This window comes from Ricinus communis, chromosome 8 (assembly GCF_019578655.1).
Source record: "Ricinus communis isolate WT05 ecotype wild-type chromosome 8, ASM1957865v1, whole genome shotgun sequence".
Classification (NCBI taxonomy): Eukaryota; Viridiplantae; Streptophyta; class Magnoliopsida; order Malpighiales; family Euphorbiaceae; genus Ricinus; species Ricinus communis.
Window position 1 is genome coordinate 8,221,819 of NC_063263.1, and position 18,086 is coordinate 8,239,904.

Sequence of the window (18,086 nt, forward strand, 5' to 3'; positions counted from 1 at the left end):
AATCCTTCCTTTTGTGCGTATTTTCTAGATGATGATTTGCTGACTAAAGGGCATATTGTAAATTTTTATAGTTCGGTTAGGCTTATTTCTTATGCCTAATTCCTAATTTGTTTCTCTTTCATATAGCTTCCATTTGCTAGTTTGCCGGACCATCTTGCTTTTGTTTTTATTCTTTTTAATAAATAATTAAAAAAAGAGTGTGATACGGTGCTTGGACGGCTTTAGCCAAGGACTCAAAACATGGGATTTAAATGGTTTCCACTGAGCTATGGCCTATCAATATATCCCCCGAAGTCGTTATTTGGGTCTGCATACATAATTTTACTTCCAAAAGTACCATATTATTATGTAATTTTGAGATTTAACATATTACATTGCTTTATATTTTAATATTACATTTAGACATTCTTGAGGTTTGTCCAAATATTTTGGTTCTGCCACCGTTAGATTTTCCACGGACAGGAATTATAACAGAGGCTAAAAGGGAACATCTGAAATTGTAGTTCAACTTAAAACCCATCTCAAAGTATTCAAGCGCATACCAGGTTGCTTCATATTTGATCCAGTCTCTAATGTCAGATATGCTTTAAACATCCTCTAAAAAGGTGCTGAAGCTAGCACAAGAATGACCCTTGATCAAACAAGTAGCACAAAAAAAAAAAAAGGTCCTGACACTAGAGGTAAAACCGTAAAATAATCAGTAAAGAATGATATTTTGATTTAAACAAATGTGTCACGCAGTGCCCGGCTCAACTTCATGCGCATATTCACTAAAGTACCACTCCGAGCTAGTCCAAGGGACAATCCCCACAATTGGCCTGTCATTTCTTCTAGTGCACTACTACCTGGCTAGTGGAGTTGATTCAGTCATCATTACAATGGACTTAGTCTTATGTCCTTCCTCTGCTCGAGCTGTTTCTTCCGCTAAGCTCTCGATAAGTTCTCTCACTACTTGATTCATAGTTGGCCTGCCAGCAGAAGTGGGAGAAGTACAAGCCATTGCTACTTCTACAGCTTTCCACACAGAGTTAATGTCGAAATCTCCACCTAAGCACGGATCAATAACTGTTTTAATATCACCATTTGCGACCAGAGAACTAACCCAGTGGCTTATGTGAATACTTCTCTCATCTATTACTGCAATCACTGGCCTGCCTGTGATTATCTTTAAGAGAACAACCCCGAAGCTGTACACATCACTTTTTTCTGTTAGCCAGTTTGTCATAGAATACCTGCAGGACATAAGTTGGAACTCGGACCATGTTAGTTTCCATTTTCCAATTTCTCTCGAGACTATGTTTCTTGATCAAACAAGCATTACAGTTTAATAGTTTGATATGAACTACTCACTCAGGATCAAGGTAGCCAGGGGTGCCGGCAACAACTGTTGATACATGAGTGCCGCCTTCAACTGGGAAAGATTTGGACAGCCCAAAATCAGCAAGTCTGGCTTGGAATTGGTCATTTAATAAGATGTTTGCAGTCTTTATATCTCTATGTACAATTGGTGGCTTGCATCCATTGTGCAGATATTCCAATCCTGCATTCGGATTTATTCCACATATATTAGTTCCCTTCTGGCCATAAAAGTATAACAGGTAAGTGGATTAAAAAATCCAAGCTAGTTTTCTTTTTTATAGCAAACCCTTTGCGGCTTCAACAGCTATGTCTAGTCTCCTCTCCCACTTCAATACATGTCTGTTTCTACCTGCATTTATATATGCAAATACTGGCTCAGGTTTTCTGAATGTTAGACACCGCGTAGTATGCTTAGCTTGGTAAATGGCAATGCCAGAAATGTAACCTGACAATAGGTGTTCTAGATCTCCATTGGCCATGTACTCGTAGATGAGCCCCATTTTGGTGCCTTCATTACAGAACCCAACAAGGCTTGTTAAGTTTCTGTGGTGAACTCTCAAAAGAAGTTTAACCTGATATCAGAAACGTCTCTTCAGTAGGCACTAAATGTGCTAAAATCAATTTTACATGAAATATGAGTAGATAGAATTACCTCTGCATGAAACTCCTTATATCCTTGGGCAGATAATGGAGAGAGTATCTTTACAGCTACTTGAGTGTCATCTAAGTAGCCGTGGTATACTGTTCCAAATCCTCCCTTACCAAGAACCCTCTCGAAGTTGTTGGTAATATTCAGGATCTCAGAATAAGTGAACTGTCGTTCCTTTGATTCCAGTGGACCATATATATTGCTAGTTTTGGTATCTTCTTCTACAGCTAGTGGTACTTCATTAACAAATTGAATTAGTAAGCAGAATCAAGAAACTCATGCAATTGAATGAAAATTTGCACTTCTAGTTTTAGAAAATCTTGAAGTCTTCAGGTTCAAATTCTAATGTTCAACATTACGAGTCATACCTTGTTGTTTTCTTCTTTTACGGGTATATAATATGGCAGCCAACGCAGAAATGATTATTAGCACGCCAGCAATTGATGCCACTACTGGAACAACTACGTTGTTTTTCTTTTCATTCTTGCATGAACTTTTCAAACATAGATTTGCGTTTCCACCAACACTAAGCAATAGAATAGACTATTATAAGAAAGATTTGGAATGTTTATCTTAAAATTCAAGCTAAACATTTACAGCTACAAATAATCACCTTAATACCAGCAAATTCTGCTCTGATTTTTCAACGAGCGAAGGTGGAACCGAACCGCTGAGTCTGTTTCCTGTCAAGATCCTGCAAAGGAACTCAGATAATTTACATAGTTCCTGAGGCGTTACTTGTTTCAAAAGACGTATGTATTTCCAGTTCTGGTACCAATTATATAACTTACAAGACGTTCAAGGATGGCAACTGAGAAAGAAAATCAGGCACCGATCCGGTCAAATAATTGTTTGATAGGTCCCTGAGATTGTAATAGAAACTTCTAAAAGAACTGCTTTGGTATTGAGATACTCAGAACAGACTGCTTTATTTAGACTTACAGAGATTCTAAAGATGTAAGACTGGATATGGAGGAAGGTATTTCGCCGGTCAATCCACTTGATGATAAGTTCCTAATTCATATTCAGTACTGTTATCAGAGAGTGTTCTAATTAACAAAAGTTTCCTCAGTAAAAGGAATCGACTTACAAGGATATGATTCTGGGCATGACGTTGCCACTGTAGCTGCAGTTTAGACCTTCCCACAAGTAGGCTTGAGGGGCGCATGGATCTCCTTGCCAGTTCCTTTTTATTCCATATGATGACTTGATATTCGTAATCGCATCAACTGATCACTCATATGTGTACAAACATTAGCAGTTGCAAATATGGCAGCTAATATATAGGACTATTAGACTAGTACACTGGCCAGAAAGTGCAAATGAAAGAAAGAACGTACCATCTTCTTGGTTTGATTGAGGTTGTGAGAGGTCAAGTATATAATAAATTTCGATGGCGTTGAGAAGGGGCGGAAGAGTTGAATTTTCAGTTTTATAGATTGAAAACTCATACTGTCCTCCACTCAACACTGTTGGACTGAATACAGTGGTTGTGTACAAGTAATCAGGACGTAGAGGTCCAAACCAATGTTCCCCATTCAAAGAAATGTTAAATTGCCTGGACTCGTTGGCTTCCAGCTTTAAAATTTCAGCGAAATGCATGTATACTAAGAATCTGAAAGTGGTGTCTTCAAAGTCTATAGAGACTGTCATAGGCTCATTGTCATTTGCAGGTATGCCTGCAGTCCTCATGACAATTGATGGAGGCCGATAATCATTTTGAGCTAGTGCATCAATAGTCTCTGACGTACTTATCTCTGCCCATTTAAAGAAATGGTTAGGAGTCCAGATACGGTCATAAACATCATCTGCATACCTGAAGGAATTTGCTGACAGTTAAGCAAGAAGCTTCTTGATGACTTGCTATTAATAGTAATTACAAACATTTTCAGAAGTGATATTGCTCACCTAAGAGTTCGATTTGTTGTTGAACCAACATCTGACCGCGAAAATCGTGCTAATGATCCGAGACTGGTACTATACGCAGAGATTCTGATAGGTCTCAGTTCTAATTTCGACATGAAAGGTGTTCCGGAGCCGGTGTTGACCAGGCAGACATCTATGTAGCTCGTGTTAATCAAATGAATGATTTCCTTAGTAATAATCATGGTTGAATTAATGGTATCAACTGTTTCCCATTTGCTTGATCCTAGATACAGATCGAATATTGGTGCTTTGTTTTGACCATCATAATTTCCATACAGGAATTCAGCTCTAATCAAATATTTAGCGCCCTTTTTCAATCCAATCTTGTAGCAATTTCTTACCCCTTCAGCAAAGCTTCTAACATTCTGTAGCTGTTGGTTTATATTATATCTAGTGTATTCAGCTGCTATGCTTTTACTTTTTCCAGTATCAATGAATGCAGCGTCTGAAACATAATCTATGCTCGTTGTCGAATCAGTGTAGGTAGCATTTTCTGATATGCCACAATCTATACTGATGAATCCTGATGAGACAGATTAACAGAAAGGGAGACATTAGATCAAACTGTTAAGTAAATCATAATATTGAACTTCAGAGATTGACGTGTTTTCTTTATACCCGATTGTGCTTGAGCTTGTACAACTGCTAAAAGAGCAATGATACTAAGCAATGGAAATGGGTAATATTTCAACATCCCTACAAGAAGAAAGGCAACAGCATTTTCTCTTTAGATTTTGCATAACCAATTCATGTTTGATGTTAGGACTAATTTAAACGTACTCACCAGGAATGCTATTGGCGTTAAGCTTCCGTTGATTACCTGCAGCAGCTAGTTTTGACAGAAAAATTAGCAAAAACTTTCCGACCATAATCATTTTAATATTTTCTTTAAACACAAAATAATGATCAGCTTTGTCTAGGTTCAGACTTATAAAAAGATTCATATATCATTCCTAGAAAGTCCACGCGTCATAGCTAAGAAATTTGGAGTATAGAATAAATGCCAATAATATTTATGAAGATTTTTGGGAATACCATTGATCAACCAAAAGCAGTAATGGAAAACCATTGATTTATTGCTTTTCTCCAAGCAACTAACAATTACTTTTGTTTAGATTCGGACTTTACAAAATTGGGTAGACTTCACAGCAAAAGAAGAAAAGGTTGACTTACCAACCTCTGATTCCATGCATGCCATTGCCATGCACGGCTGCTACTCAACAAGCAAGACAAGTTAACCTTGTTTGCAATTGTCTTTGTCTTAGCCTCACTTCTTGACGATTCAATTAAAACAAACAGGACTTACTATGACATAAAAAATAAATAAATAAATAATAAAGAGTAATCACTATTTACCACCTGAATTTTATTTTAATATACGAATTGTCCCTGTGTCAATTTATTATATTAATCCCTCTTATATTTTTATAAATCTAACTACAAACCATTTCCATCCAAAGTCAAAGTAGTGAAAAATTTCAATTGAGAAATAAAATTATAACTTAATTTTTGAAATTTTAACAAATATAAAATTCATCTAAAATTAATTTAAATTAATATCCTTATCATATTAGAATGAAAATATTAATTTTAGGAGTGATAATTTTACAATGAGTTAATTTTAGTATTTAACAAAATTAATTATTATTTTTACTCGCTCTACTTTTTAGCACAATCTAATCCTAGAAATTTAAATATTTATATTTAGAGCACTATAATTAAATTATCATGTAATTTAACTTGAATTATTAAAATATAATACATATTTACGTTAGAAATTTTTGTATTCTGTATTTTGATTTTAAAATTAAACTATACTAAAAATAAAATCTTCACTCAAATTTGATAAAAAGATTGATTTTAGATGATTTTAATACTTAATAAGAAACTTAAAGATCAAATTGTAAGTTTATTTTTAATCAAATTGTAATTTTATTTTTTAATTTAATTATTGACTTTAGAAGTATGGAGTTAGTAATTGGTTTCGTAAAAATATAAAAGAATTTAATATAATCAAATCAATTTAAAAGATAATTTGTATATTAAAATAAAAATTAGGGGTAAAAAGTAATTACCCCTAACAATAATAACACTTATGCTGGAAAGAGATTAACATGAATTATTTAGTGAACTTTGCAATTTGGACAGAAGCCAGCGTCATATGGTTAGAAAATTGCTTGTGTAAAATGATCTTTTCAGAATTGTTGCATTCTGGGCACACAAAATAAAAACATATAAAAATATATAGATACCGTTTTTCTTATTTCTTTTTTCTCCAACTTTCTTTTTTTCTTTTTGTCCTTTTTTTGACTGCTTTCATTATTAATTTTACTATTTTTTTATTATTTTTATTATATTATAATTTATTATTTTGATTTTATATTTTCAATTATCTTATATTTTTTACTACAGTACAAATCTTATTTTTTTAATAATTTACTAGTGTTTTTATAAAAAGATAATATATCAAAATTAAAATTTTATATATACATATAACTTTATTAATGACTTAAATTTTTCTATGAAAGTATAAAGTCACATTTTAATGTATATTTTTATTTTAAATTATATTGCAGCTTTTTTTTAAAATTTTAATTTTAATTATTTTTATCATTATATAATAATACATTAATTTCTTAAAATTTAATGATAATAAAGAGACATTAAAATTGATAATTTCTGATTGATGATTATAAATTACAAAAGACAATTATTGACGATGACAAATTCATCAGTAAAAATTATAAATAGTAATCACAAAACTACAAGGTCCTGTTTTACAAAGCAACAAATTCATAAGTTATAAACTATAAGTTTATTACATATACTTGAGGTTTATATATTATAGTCTAGATACATTAAAAAAAAAAACTATAGCTTTATAGGTTAAAAATAAAAGATTTATAAATTATAAATTATGAGTTCATTACATGTATATTTGAGATTCATAAATTATTGTTGAGAAATGTATAAATTAAAAAATACAATCATATGTTAATTGAGCTTATAGTACTATAGCTTTATAGGTTAAAAATAAAAGTTTTATAAATTATAAATTATGAGTTCATTACATATATATTTGAAATTCATAAATTATTGTTGAAAAATTTATAAATTAAAAAATATAATTATATGTTAATTGAGCTTATAGTTCATAAACGTTGAATCTATACTCTACACTTGATGAATCTATAAATAGAATTAATGAATTTATTGCCTATAACTTTATTTAACATGAATTCTTAATAAACCTATGTCGTATTGTTGATGGATTTATAATTTATATTTAATAAACCTATAACTAATTATATATGAATATGCATGACAGTTAAAATATAATGTTGTATAAAAGAGAAATATGATACTCTATAAAAATATAAAATATCATCAAAAGATATTTTAAAAGCCACCTATAAAATATTAAAGATTATAAATATGAATTATATTAAAAACTTTATGAAAAAAATTTAATTCTTTATTTTTTCTTGGTACTAAAATTGTGATTGGAAAAATTAAACAAAGTGCGATTTAAAGAAATATGGTTTCCTTCAAGATAATATGCCATCTTTTTAAGTGTTGGTCAAGAAATATGTCTTAAATAGATTTCGGCCCCAACTTAAATAGTCGTGGAATATAATTTGGTTTAGCTAACGTAATAATATAGGGTTTATTTAGTCAAAAGAATTAAAGATTTTGATGGAATTTAGAAGTTAGGGTCCATCCAATAATAACTTCAAAAGATTCTATATAATTCGTATGGTTTTTAAAATTTTATAAAATATTTATTAAAATTAAGAGATATTTAATCACAACTTTTGTTAACTGTATAAAAGTAAGTTAGTATTTAAAAAAGTTATTAACTTTTATAAACATAGACTTTTATATATTTTTTAATGATTGTATATACATTTTTATGAATATAAATTGTCAAGAATTCTCTTTCACTTCTCTTTAATATTTCAATAGATTTCTTTAAAAGAAAAAAAATTCATATTTCTTCTTCTTAAAATTTCCTGCATTATTATCTTCATTCGTCCTCACTATATTTTCCATCTTAAAAAAATAAGAGATTTGATAAAATTCAAAAGCTAAAAATTATTTACTAATAATATTTTTTATACTCATAAATATAAAAATTTATTAAAAAAATTAATTTATTTTTAAAAGGAGGCCTTATAAAGAAATATGAATTTCAAATGAAGAATCTAGTGATTTTTGAAGGATTGCTTTGAGCAAATAACTCTACCATAAACTTCTAAGTTTTATTGGAAAAAACATTTGAATAATTATTTGTAATGAAAAGTATGATTATTGTTGGTTTAGATATTTATTAAATAATTGGTAAGTATGATTGTTGTTAGTTTAAGTATTTATGAAATAGACATAATAAATAAAATATGGCGCATATGACATGAATTTAGTGGTTTAATTGGAGATAAATTATAATATGATAATTTTTATAAAAAAAATTATTATCTTGACAAAAGAATAGTGTTAATATGAGATAGAAATTTAAAAATGAATATAGATTTGATACAACAATAAAATGACGTATGTTACTTATGTACGAAGTTGCAAATAATATTACATGGAATAATGCTTAAACTAAACACATATAAAAAAGTAAAAAGTAAAATAATTAATTTTATTTTTAAATAATGATTAATAATAAATAATAATTTATAAAAATCAATGAAAACCTATTAGTGTCTATAAAAGTTTCTACGTGAAAGTCATTGATAAATTTATGAACTCTGTAAAAATAATTATAAATTTATAAATTTCATAAAAATTATTAAAAATGCATGAAATCTTTAAAAATAATTTATTTAAAAAAGTCTTTAAAAGTTTTAATTAAATATGCTCTCTTTAGTTTATATATATTTTAATTTCTGATACTTAAATTTTTTTTTTGATACGTATGCTTAATTCTTGACACGTAAGATTTTAATTTTGACATATGTACCACTTTTGACACATAGGATTCAAGCTTATGTGTAGTTTTTTTATTTCTTTTATTAATTTTTTAATTTTTTAATTAATAAATTACATTCCTAATTAAACATTTATTCTAATCCTAAAAATTAACATATTACTAATAAATTAGTTTTCTAATTAGATAATGATTAGTTTTCTAATTAGATAATGATTATTCTAAAAGATAACAATATTAATTATATCTTAATATTGTATTAACTAACAAAGTAGTTTTTTAATTAGATAACAATTTTAATAAAAAATGATATATTTAAATATTATATTACTAATAAATTAATTCTTAATTATATGATAATTTCTAATTCTAAAAAATAGTAATATCAATTATGTTGATAATATTACTTTATATAATAGTAGAGTTAATAAATAAATATTTTAAAAATAATTTATTGATAGTGTTAATTTAAAAATAATATTAATAAATAAATATTTTATTAATATAATAATATAAATAAAATAGTTAATACAAACAAATATAAATAAATATTTAAAAATAGTTAATTTACTATTATTTTTAAAATTATTATAAATTAATATTAAATATTAAAATTAATTAAATTGTATCTATAAATTTAATTTTATAATTAAAATAATAATAATAATAGTCTATCGACTAGTTTAATTAAATTTATACTTTTATCATTTATGAGAAATTAGAATTATTACCCATTAAATATCTCGTCTCTTTTAGTTTTGAATTTATGAGTTGCCCTTTTCCACCCATTACGGCCCATTTAAAATATTATGGTAAATTTATGTATTCACATTAAATAAAAAGTGTTTTAAAGAAAAATATATTAGCATTACATTTGGTTGAATTTATTTTATTTATAAAGAATTTCTACATCAATATTAAAGTTGAAAAGAGTATTTTAGTATTATATAATGTGAAACTTATTTAAAAGTTGTACATATTATTTTGAATTAAGTGGCATTTAATAAAACTAAAAATCAAGTGTTGGAAATATAAATATTGAAATTTAAACACTAATAATACTGAGAGTTTTAAGTATTGAATTCAATCAAACTACTTGATAACTATAAACATTGAAAACTCTTTAATTAAGCAAATAATTTTAATTCTTAAAATTTAACCATTAAACATATATTTAAAATTATATTATAGAATTAAAGAATTTAGAAACAATAATCACATGACAAAAATAATTTATTCATAAATACATAAAAATGAAAAAATAAAAATAAATACAATATGAGGATATATTAAGGACGCCAAGTCAAATAAATAAAGAATAGATTTATTGGTGATAATTTAAAAATATATTAAGAATATAAAAGTGGCTCAGTCAGAAAAAAATTAAAAAACTAATAATAGTTTAAATAGCATATTATATGTTAATTATAACTTAACATTTTATGTGGCTTTTGACTTAATTAAATTCTTTAAATCCAATCTGTATTATATTATTAAACCATCTTTAAAATATTAAATACTTTAATTTTGTAATAATTAATTTTATACATCTTAATTATAAATAAATTTACATTTCACCTAAATTTATAAATTTTGAATTTTATAAATAAATTATATAAAATATAATAAATTTACTTCAATTAAACACAATATAAAAAGTAAATATAATCAAAATTTCATATTAAACGAGTTTTTTCTTTTGAAAATGCTAAGACGATTCTAATTTTGCAGGAACCAGAAGTACTTAATAATTAACCAATTAATTTTAAACATAAAATTATAGATATTTATAAACACCTATATAAGTTCATACTTTGTACACAGCTACTATATTATGCATTATGTAAATTTCTATTTAAATACTTGATATATATAAACGGAACATTACAATTACAAGTGGTAAATATAAAATCATATAAAACATGTTAACATAAATAAATAATTATAAATAATAAAAGAACATATAATCTTAGTTTAATTTACATAAGCAAAACAAACATGTATCCTAATCAAATTTAAATAAATAAATAAAATCAAATATACACCGTTATCCTTTTTTTCTAAAAAATTATTCTAAATCTATTTATTTTTAGTTTATTTTACATTTATTAACTTTTTAATTATCTAATTATTTTAATAAAACAAAAAATTAATTAATTTAGTCTAAATTGGTTAACTTTAAATAGTTTAAATTAATCTAAAAAAATCCTTTAACTTAGTTTAATTAACAAAATTAAAATAAAAATAGAAGAAAAAAATTACCAAAAATTAAAAAAACTAAAAAGTCTAAACAAAATAAAGAAAAGTAAGTAAAATCTAAGCCGAAAGTCAAAACTACGGTAATCTATAATATTGAGTGACACGTGGAAGATGATATATCACTTCTATAAACAACACCGTTTGGATTCATAGAAACATGATTCGGAATCCATAAACTAACTGACTGGGCCTAAAATGAAAAATAACTGGATCTACATGAAAGGCTATTTTCCCTTGGCCCATTCAACTGCCATTTCAGTGAGAATGAGACCATGGAATGTCCATTATTCCCCCTAATAAATAATAAATAATAATATTGTTATTAATAAATAATTCCTTCTGCAAAAGTACAATAAATCAATATGATATGGTATAAAACAAATAATCAAAAATTCAAAGTAATTGATTGCTTGGAGAGTTAGTGTAAGTTTGAGTAAGACATGTAATTTATTTTGGCTTGAATAATCTCAACTTGTTTTTAATAGGCAATTGACCTAAACATTAACTTCTTTGCTGCATTTATTTACAATGGTCAATAACCCAACTGTCTAAGTAAATCATATGCGTGACATACATACAATTGCATAAATGAAAATAATAATTTTTTTGATATTTTATTTGAATAAAGAAAATGAAGAATTTCTTTTTTTAATTTATTCTCTAATTTTTTGGTAACTCAATCTTTCACAGATTCATAAAGTTAAAAAAAAAACACAAAAAAACACTAAGAACGAAACTGAGTATTTACAAAAAGGAAAAGAAAAAAAATGAATCAATGAACGAATTAATCATATGTTCTCCTCCTTATGAAAACCAAGCAATATCGGAAAAAAAAAAATTAAAAATAGATAAAAAGAATTGAATAAAAAAAAGTTTAACAAAAGCATTATTATTACTGTGAAAAATTCTTGTCTAGACTTTGTATATATCGCTATTTATATACCAAATCGATAGATGTTAAGGAGGATAAAGAATATAGGAGTAGAGAGAACGGTAAAAAAAAAAGAGATTAAGATAGATGGAAAGAACAAAAAAAAATAATTAAAGATAACTCTAAAAATAATAATATTTTTAGTCGAGTTTAAAGTATATGGCATGTTTTCTTTTTGCCCTCTAATATTGGGACTAATTAGGCACATTTTGATAAGTTAGTGGGCAATTCAGCCAAAAAGCTAATTGCCATGGAGATCAAAGTTGAGGGGGCAAATTGATATTCGAGCCATTTTATTCTCCCCATAATTAATACTAAAAATAGTTTAAATGTTTTCGTTAAAAGTAAATGTGAACCTATTCGGGATAACATGCCCCCTTTCAAGATATCATTTAAATTCAACAATTAGTTCCAAGGACCTTTTATTTTTTCAAAGCTCTCTGGTTTTGTTTAAGTAGTTCATTTTTTAATTACAAACAACTAATCACTTGTGATCATCATTGTATTAGTGCTCTTGTACATACAGCATCATTTTAGTTTACAGAAACTTTTTACAAAAATCAACAAATATTTACATCTTATGTTTGGCTATAAACTTCAAAATATAGGAAGGAAGGTCCAGCAAGCAAAACACAAAACACCATGGTTCCGTTTATTTTTACTTATGTGGCCACCTCTATAGAAGGATGTTTCCAGGGACTACCTTGCCAGGGGAGATACTCCAGTGTGCAGATGCAGACTGATAACTTCAACAGAACTACTGGATTGTGTGCTACGGCCTTCCCTTGCTCGAGCCATCTCGGTTGTTAAACAGTCGTTCAATTCCATCACCACTTGACTCATACTTGGCCTTTCACCAGAAGTTGTCGATAAACATGCCATTGCTAACTCTGTAACTTTCCATACAGAATTATTGTCGAAATCTCCACGTAATCTTGGATCTACGATGTTCTTTATGTCCCCCTTGTCAAGCATGGCTTTAACCCATTGGCTTACATGGGTTTTATCACGGGTTCTTGCAATCACAGGTCGGCTTGTAATGATCTCTAAAAGAACAACTCCATAGCTATAAACATCGCTTTTCTCAGTTAACCAGTTTGTTACGTAGTAGCTACACCCAAAAGTGGTGAAGATATTAATGTTGGAATTCACGTATATATTGGATATAAGTAAACGAATGCTATTTACATAACATTTTTACAACAGCGAAAAACTTACTCAGGATCAAGGTATCCTGGAGTGCCAGCAACAACTGTTGACACATGAGAGCCATCTTCAACTGGAAAAGTTCTTGAAAGTCCAAAATCAGCTAGCTTTGCTTGGAATCTATCGTTCAATAATATGTTAGTAGTCTTCACATCTCTATGTACAATTGGCGGCTTGCAACCATTGTGCAGATAGTCCAGTCCTATACATATATCAAATTTAATGTATGTATATATTAAACAACCGGTTTCTTTTTTTCTGAAAAGAAAAAATGGAAGTTATACAGAATGATGCATCTGCCTGCTAACCTTGTGCCGCTTCAAGGGCTATTTGAAGTCTCCCCTCCCAGCTTAAGATACTCGGGTGATCGCCTGCATTCATAAGAAATATAAGGTGTGATCCGGCGGTTGCTTCGAGGCATGCAATGACATTTTCACTTCACATTAATAAATATGTATTTTTTCCCAAAGGGGTATATAATAATTATACTTAAAGGATATACGAAGTCCCTACTCTAAAGAAAAAACAACCTGAGAGATGGTGTTTAAGGTTTCCATTAGCCATATATTCATAAATGAGCCCCATGTTATTGCCTTCATCGCAGTACCCAACAAGGGTAGTTAAGTTCTTGTGATGAACTCTCAGAAGAAGTCTGACCTGTGATCGGAAATGAACATTATATCCAGAGAAGAGAAAATATTAATATGGTTTGAAGTTTCTTTTATTAAGAGATGTGTGGGTTTCTAATTTTAGATAATTATACCTCTGCATGGAACTCCTTGTATCCTTGAACAGAAGATGGAGAGAGCATCTTCACTGCTACTTCAACATCATCCAAGTAGCCATGGTAAACTGTTCCGAAACCTCCTCTACCAAGAACACTCCCAAAATTGTTCGTAATTTTCAGGACATCCGAGTATGTAAATTGTCGTTTGTTCAATTCCAGTGGTTCATGTGTTTTCTTGGCTTCAGCTTCAGTTCTACCAGCCACTGAAATTTGAGTTCTCTAGAGTTATTTATATACAATTATTTAGCCCTTTCCTTACATATATATTTGTGTAAATATGTACCTTTTTGCTTTCTTCTTTTAAGATACCATATAGTTGTCAATACAACTATAATAACAAGTAGTGCAGCAACTGAAGCCACAACTGGAACAATGAAGTCTGTATTCTTCTTCTTCTTCTTCTTCTTATTGCATGAAACCGATTTACAAAGCTCTGGATTTCCGTCAACACTATATTTGATAAAGTTAAATCAAATGAATAAGGATGATAATAATAGTAATTAAGATTTGGATAGAATTGCAAGTTGCAATCAATGTTTGATTTAGGACAAAAATAATCGATTGTATTTGAATTCATAATCTACTGATATATGTTTCTTTCCATGTACAAATCTACCAAATCATAGTAGATTGATACATCATAACTTCAATAACAACTTAGGCTCCGTATGTTTGCGGGAAGTATTCTTCTATTTTCTCTTATTTTTCAATATCTGGACCGACGAAAAATAAATCAAAAAATATAATTTACTGGTCCAAGAAAAATTATTTTAAAATATAGGAAAATAATTTTCTGTTTTAAGAATGAAAAAATATTTTCCAACACTTAAAAATATGTCTATTAAATTTCAACACTTATTAATTACAAAGACGTATGAATAAAAAAAAAAAATTATAAATTCTTTTAAATACAATCTTCTCTCTTGCTTTACCTATTCAGTACCATTTATAGGCTCAACAAACTAAATCCAATACACATATGAGATGTGATAGTATATACTATTACTTCAAAAAATAATAAATCTAAACTCCAGTTAAATATTAAAAAATATTTTTCAAATGGTTCTTAATGTTGCAATCAAATGCTAGAAAATATTATATTTTCCTAGAAAATTTTTTAGAGAAAATTATTTTTCACAAACAAATGGAATGTTAATTATATAAACAAAGTTCTAATTTTCTTCCTTCTAATTAATTAAATATTTTCTAATAAGGTTCAACAATACAAAATATTGAATAATTGCATGTTGTTTTATTAAAAACTGTAATAAGATGTGGTCAGAGTTTGATTTAGTCATAAGTCAAATTGAGCTATTGATGGTTAAAATGAATTAATACATCTGACCTATATCCCTCCAATCCCAATAATTCTCCACAGTTAGTATTATAATAAATACTAATCCAAGAATGATATTTAATTAAATTATTAATTATGATCAAAGCTCTAAATTATTTTAGTATTCTTCACTTCAAAATTTTTAAATAGGACTTGGAATCCAGACCTTAGCGTTAAACCACTATCCGCTCTTTTCAAGAGATCATCTGGAATTGTACCATTGAGCCTGTTTCCTGTCAAATTCCTGTAAAAGCATATACCAATAAATTAATTAGAAAAAGAAAAGCCTGGAGAATTTATTACAGTCACTTGTTACTTACAAGAATTTCAAGGACTGCAACTGAGATAGAAAATCAGGCACAAGTGCAGTTAAATTGTTGTTTGACAAGTCCCTGGCATCATAGTAAAAATCAGAACTGAGTTTCTTTTCTGTATCAAATATGTTGCAACTTCATGGCTCCTTGTGAGATGAGGATGCTTACAAAATTTCAAGCGATTTCAGATTGGCTATGTCAGGAGCTATCTCCCCATGCAATCCACTTGAGGACAAATTCCTAATTCATTTTCATTAGTACTGATGATAAGGAGATGAAATAGAAAAAGAAACTTATAATTCTTTATGGTATAAACTTACAATGATATGATTACAGGTGAAGAAGTAACATTATACTTGCAACTAAGACCCTCCCAAACAAAATCTTCAGGAGCACATGGATCTCCTTGCCAGTTTGTTCTTGATATTCTATATGTTGACTTGATATTCATGATCCCAATAACTATAATGTTCAAACAGATACCAGCATTGTCAATTAGTATTACGCATTGAAAATAATGCTTTAGGAACCAATGAGCTTAATTGGGCTCAGTGGTATGCTGGTCTAGGATATGGGTTCACGAGTTTGAATCTCAATCTCTCGAATAACCAGAAAGAAATAATGCTGCAGGCAGACATTAAAAAGTTATAGCAGATATTTCTCCTTCTACTAAACATACCATCTCTTTGATTTGTTTCCGGTTGTAGGAGGTCAACTACGTAATACAACTCAATTGCATTGAGTAGAGGCGGCAGGGCTGATCCTTCCACTTTAGAAAGTGAAAACTCATACATTCCGTCAGTGATGGCTGATGTGCTATACACAGTGGTTGTATACAGGTAAGTAGGAGTAACAGGTCCATACCATATCTTTCCATTTAGAGAAATGTTGAACTGACGAGACTGATTGGCTTCAAGCTTCACAATTTCAGCAAAGTGCATATATGCATATAATTTATAAGTCGTATCATTGTTTATGTAAAATTCCAGAGGACTACTGGTGTTTATTGATATGACTGCACTCCTCATGACAATTGATGGTGGCTGGAAATCATTATGATCATCCAAATCAACCGTCAGCGTGGTACTTATATCTGTCCCTCTCTTGAAATGATAGGGAAACCAGCGACGATCATAGACATCATTTGGATACCTGAGGAATTGACTTGATATGAAAATACTAAACTTGAAAGAAAATACTAAAAAGCTTATCAAAACAATTGCAGCTAAAGGCTTACCTGACAATTCTATTGTTTAATGACCCAACATCTTCCCGCGTGAAGAGCGCCAAGCCCAGAGATCCCGACTCTGTTACATATGTGCCATTTTTCAAAGGCCTTGTTTCCAAAGCTGATATAAAGGGTGTCCCTGTATCCTTAGTCACGAGGCATACATGTATGTATTTTGATTTAGGGCTGCCAATGATGATCTCTTCTGTTACAGAAGTGGATGCATTGAGTATTTTCACACTAACCCATTTATTTGGTCCTATGTGTAGATCAAATTCTGGTAGCTGATTTAGGCCATCGTAATTTCCATACATAAAAGTAGCTCTTATCAAATATTCAGTGTCTTTAGCAAGTGTTAAGTTATAGCAATTTCTGTCACCCTCAGGAAAACTTCTAATGTACCATAGTTGTCTCCTAAGGTTATCTGTAGTAAATCCAGGTGCTAAGCTCTTACTTATGCCGGTGTCAATGAATGATGCATCTGAATTATAGTTTAGGCTTGTTGTCTCATCGGTGTAGGTAGTATTTGCTGGCAATCCACAATCAAGGCTAATGAAGCCTGGAATATACAGAGAGCCTCTTCAGTTAATTACATGGTTAGCCAAACAGAAATAGAAAGATAGAGACTTGTAAATACCTGATTGATCTTGGCCATGAACCATGCATATAAGACCTAAAATACCAAGCAATGCAATTAGCTGCCGTAAGAACTTCATTCCTGTCAGGAATCTCTTCTTATTGAGGATAGTATAGAAGCATTTTCTCCTGATATATATTGCAACACTAAGGATTATTGACCTATTTGGCAAGTGGATCAACCCTGCAGGTGAAATTCTTTAATCTACTAGCTATTTAATTTTATTTGTTTCAATAATCTAATACGGACATGAACGAAACATTCTAATCTGAACATGAATTATCTACTTGTTAAGAATGTTATTTCATCATATTATTCTTACGAATGAATGCGTTCTTAAAATTATCAAAGAAAATAAACAGTCAAATATCAATATTTCAACCAAAAAAAAAAAATACTGAGTCCTGCATCTCTATACGGCCAAAGAAAAAGCTCATCAAGTAATACAAAAATATAGTGTCAATGTAGTGATGTAATAGTAGAGTTGGTACTTCAGTTGACTTGGCCAATTGTGCTTGGAG

At 29.1% G+C, this 18,086-nt stretch overlaps 2 protein-coding genes across 5 annotated transcripts; both read right to left on the reverse strand.

Annotated features, from left to right (window-relative positions):
- Window positions 1–478: 478 nt before the first annotated feature.
- LOC8281592 (LRR receptor-like serine/threonine-protein kinase IOS1) lies at window positions 479–4,918 on the reverse strand. Of its 3 annotated transcripts, XM_048378291.1 has the most exons (15): window positions 4,719–4,918; window positions 4,553–4,630; window positions 3,917–4,457; window positions 3,349–3,824; window positions 3,099–3,237; window positions 2,951–3,022; window positions 2,800–2,871; window positions 2,622–2,702; window positions 2,377–2,534; window positions 2,012–2,244; window positions 1,805–1,931; window positions 1,646–1,708; window positions 1,351–1,540; window positions 1,123–1,232; window positions 479–1,047 (listed from the first exon to the last, which is right to left on the reverse strand). In XM_048378291.1, exons 1-15 carry the CDS (start codon window positions 4,876–4,878, stop codon window positions 842–844), a joined length of 2,706 nt encoding a protein of 901 aa, XP_048234248.1. In that variant the 5' UTR covers window positions 4,879–4,918; the 3' UTR covers window positions 479–841. The 3 variants fall into 3 exon arrangements, with proteins under 3 accessions (XP_048234248.1, XP_048234247.1, XP_015572791.2); XM_048378290.1 differs by having other exon boundaries at window positions 479–1,232; window positions 2,012–2,235; window positions 4,719–4,917; XM_015717305.3 differs by having other exon boundaries at window positions 479–1,232; window positions 4,719–4,916.
- A 7,544-nt stretch (window positions 4,919–12,462) lies between these two features.
- Window positions 12,463–18,086, reverse strand: LOC8281593 (LRR receptor-like serine/threonine-protein kinase IOS1). 2 transcript variants are annotated; one of them, XM_048377592.1, is made up of 13 exons: window positions 17,566–18,086; window positions 16,938–17,487; window positions 16,380–16,852; window positions 16,021–16,162; window positions 15,869–15,925; window positions 15,707–15,778; window positions 15,553–15,630; window positions 14,334–14,500; window positions 14,027–14,253; window positions 13,794–13,920; window positions 13,572–13,634; window positions 13,276–13,465; window positions 12,463–13,168 (listed from the first exon to the last, which is right to left on the reverse strand). In XM_048377592.1, exons 1-13 carry the CDS (start codon window positions 17,642–17,644, stop codon window positions 12,757–12,759), a joined length of 2,637 nt encoding a protein of 878 aa, XP_048233549.1. In that variant the 5' UTR covers window positions 17,645–18,086; the 3' UTR covers window positions 12,463–12,756. The 2 variants fall into 2 exon arrangements, with proteins under 2 accessions (XP_048233549.1, XP_025012559.1); XM_025156791.2 differs by having other exon boundaries at window positions 15,869–15,940; window positions 17,566–18,085.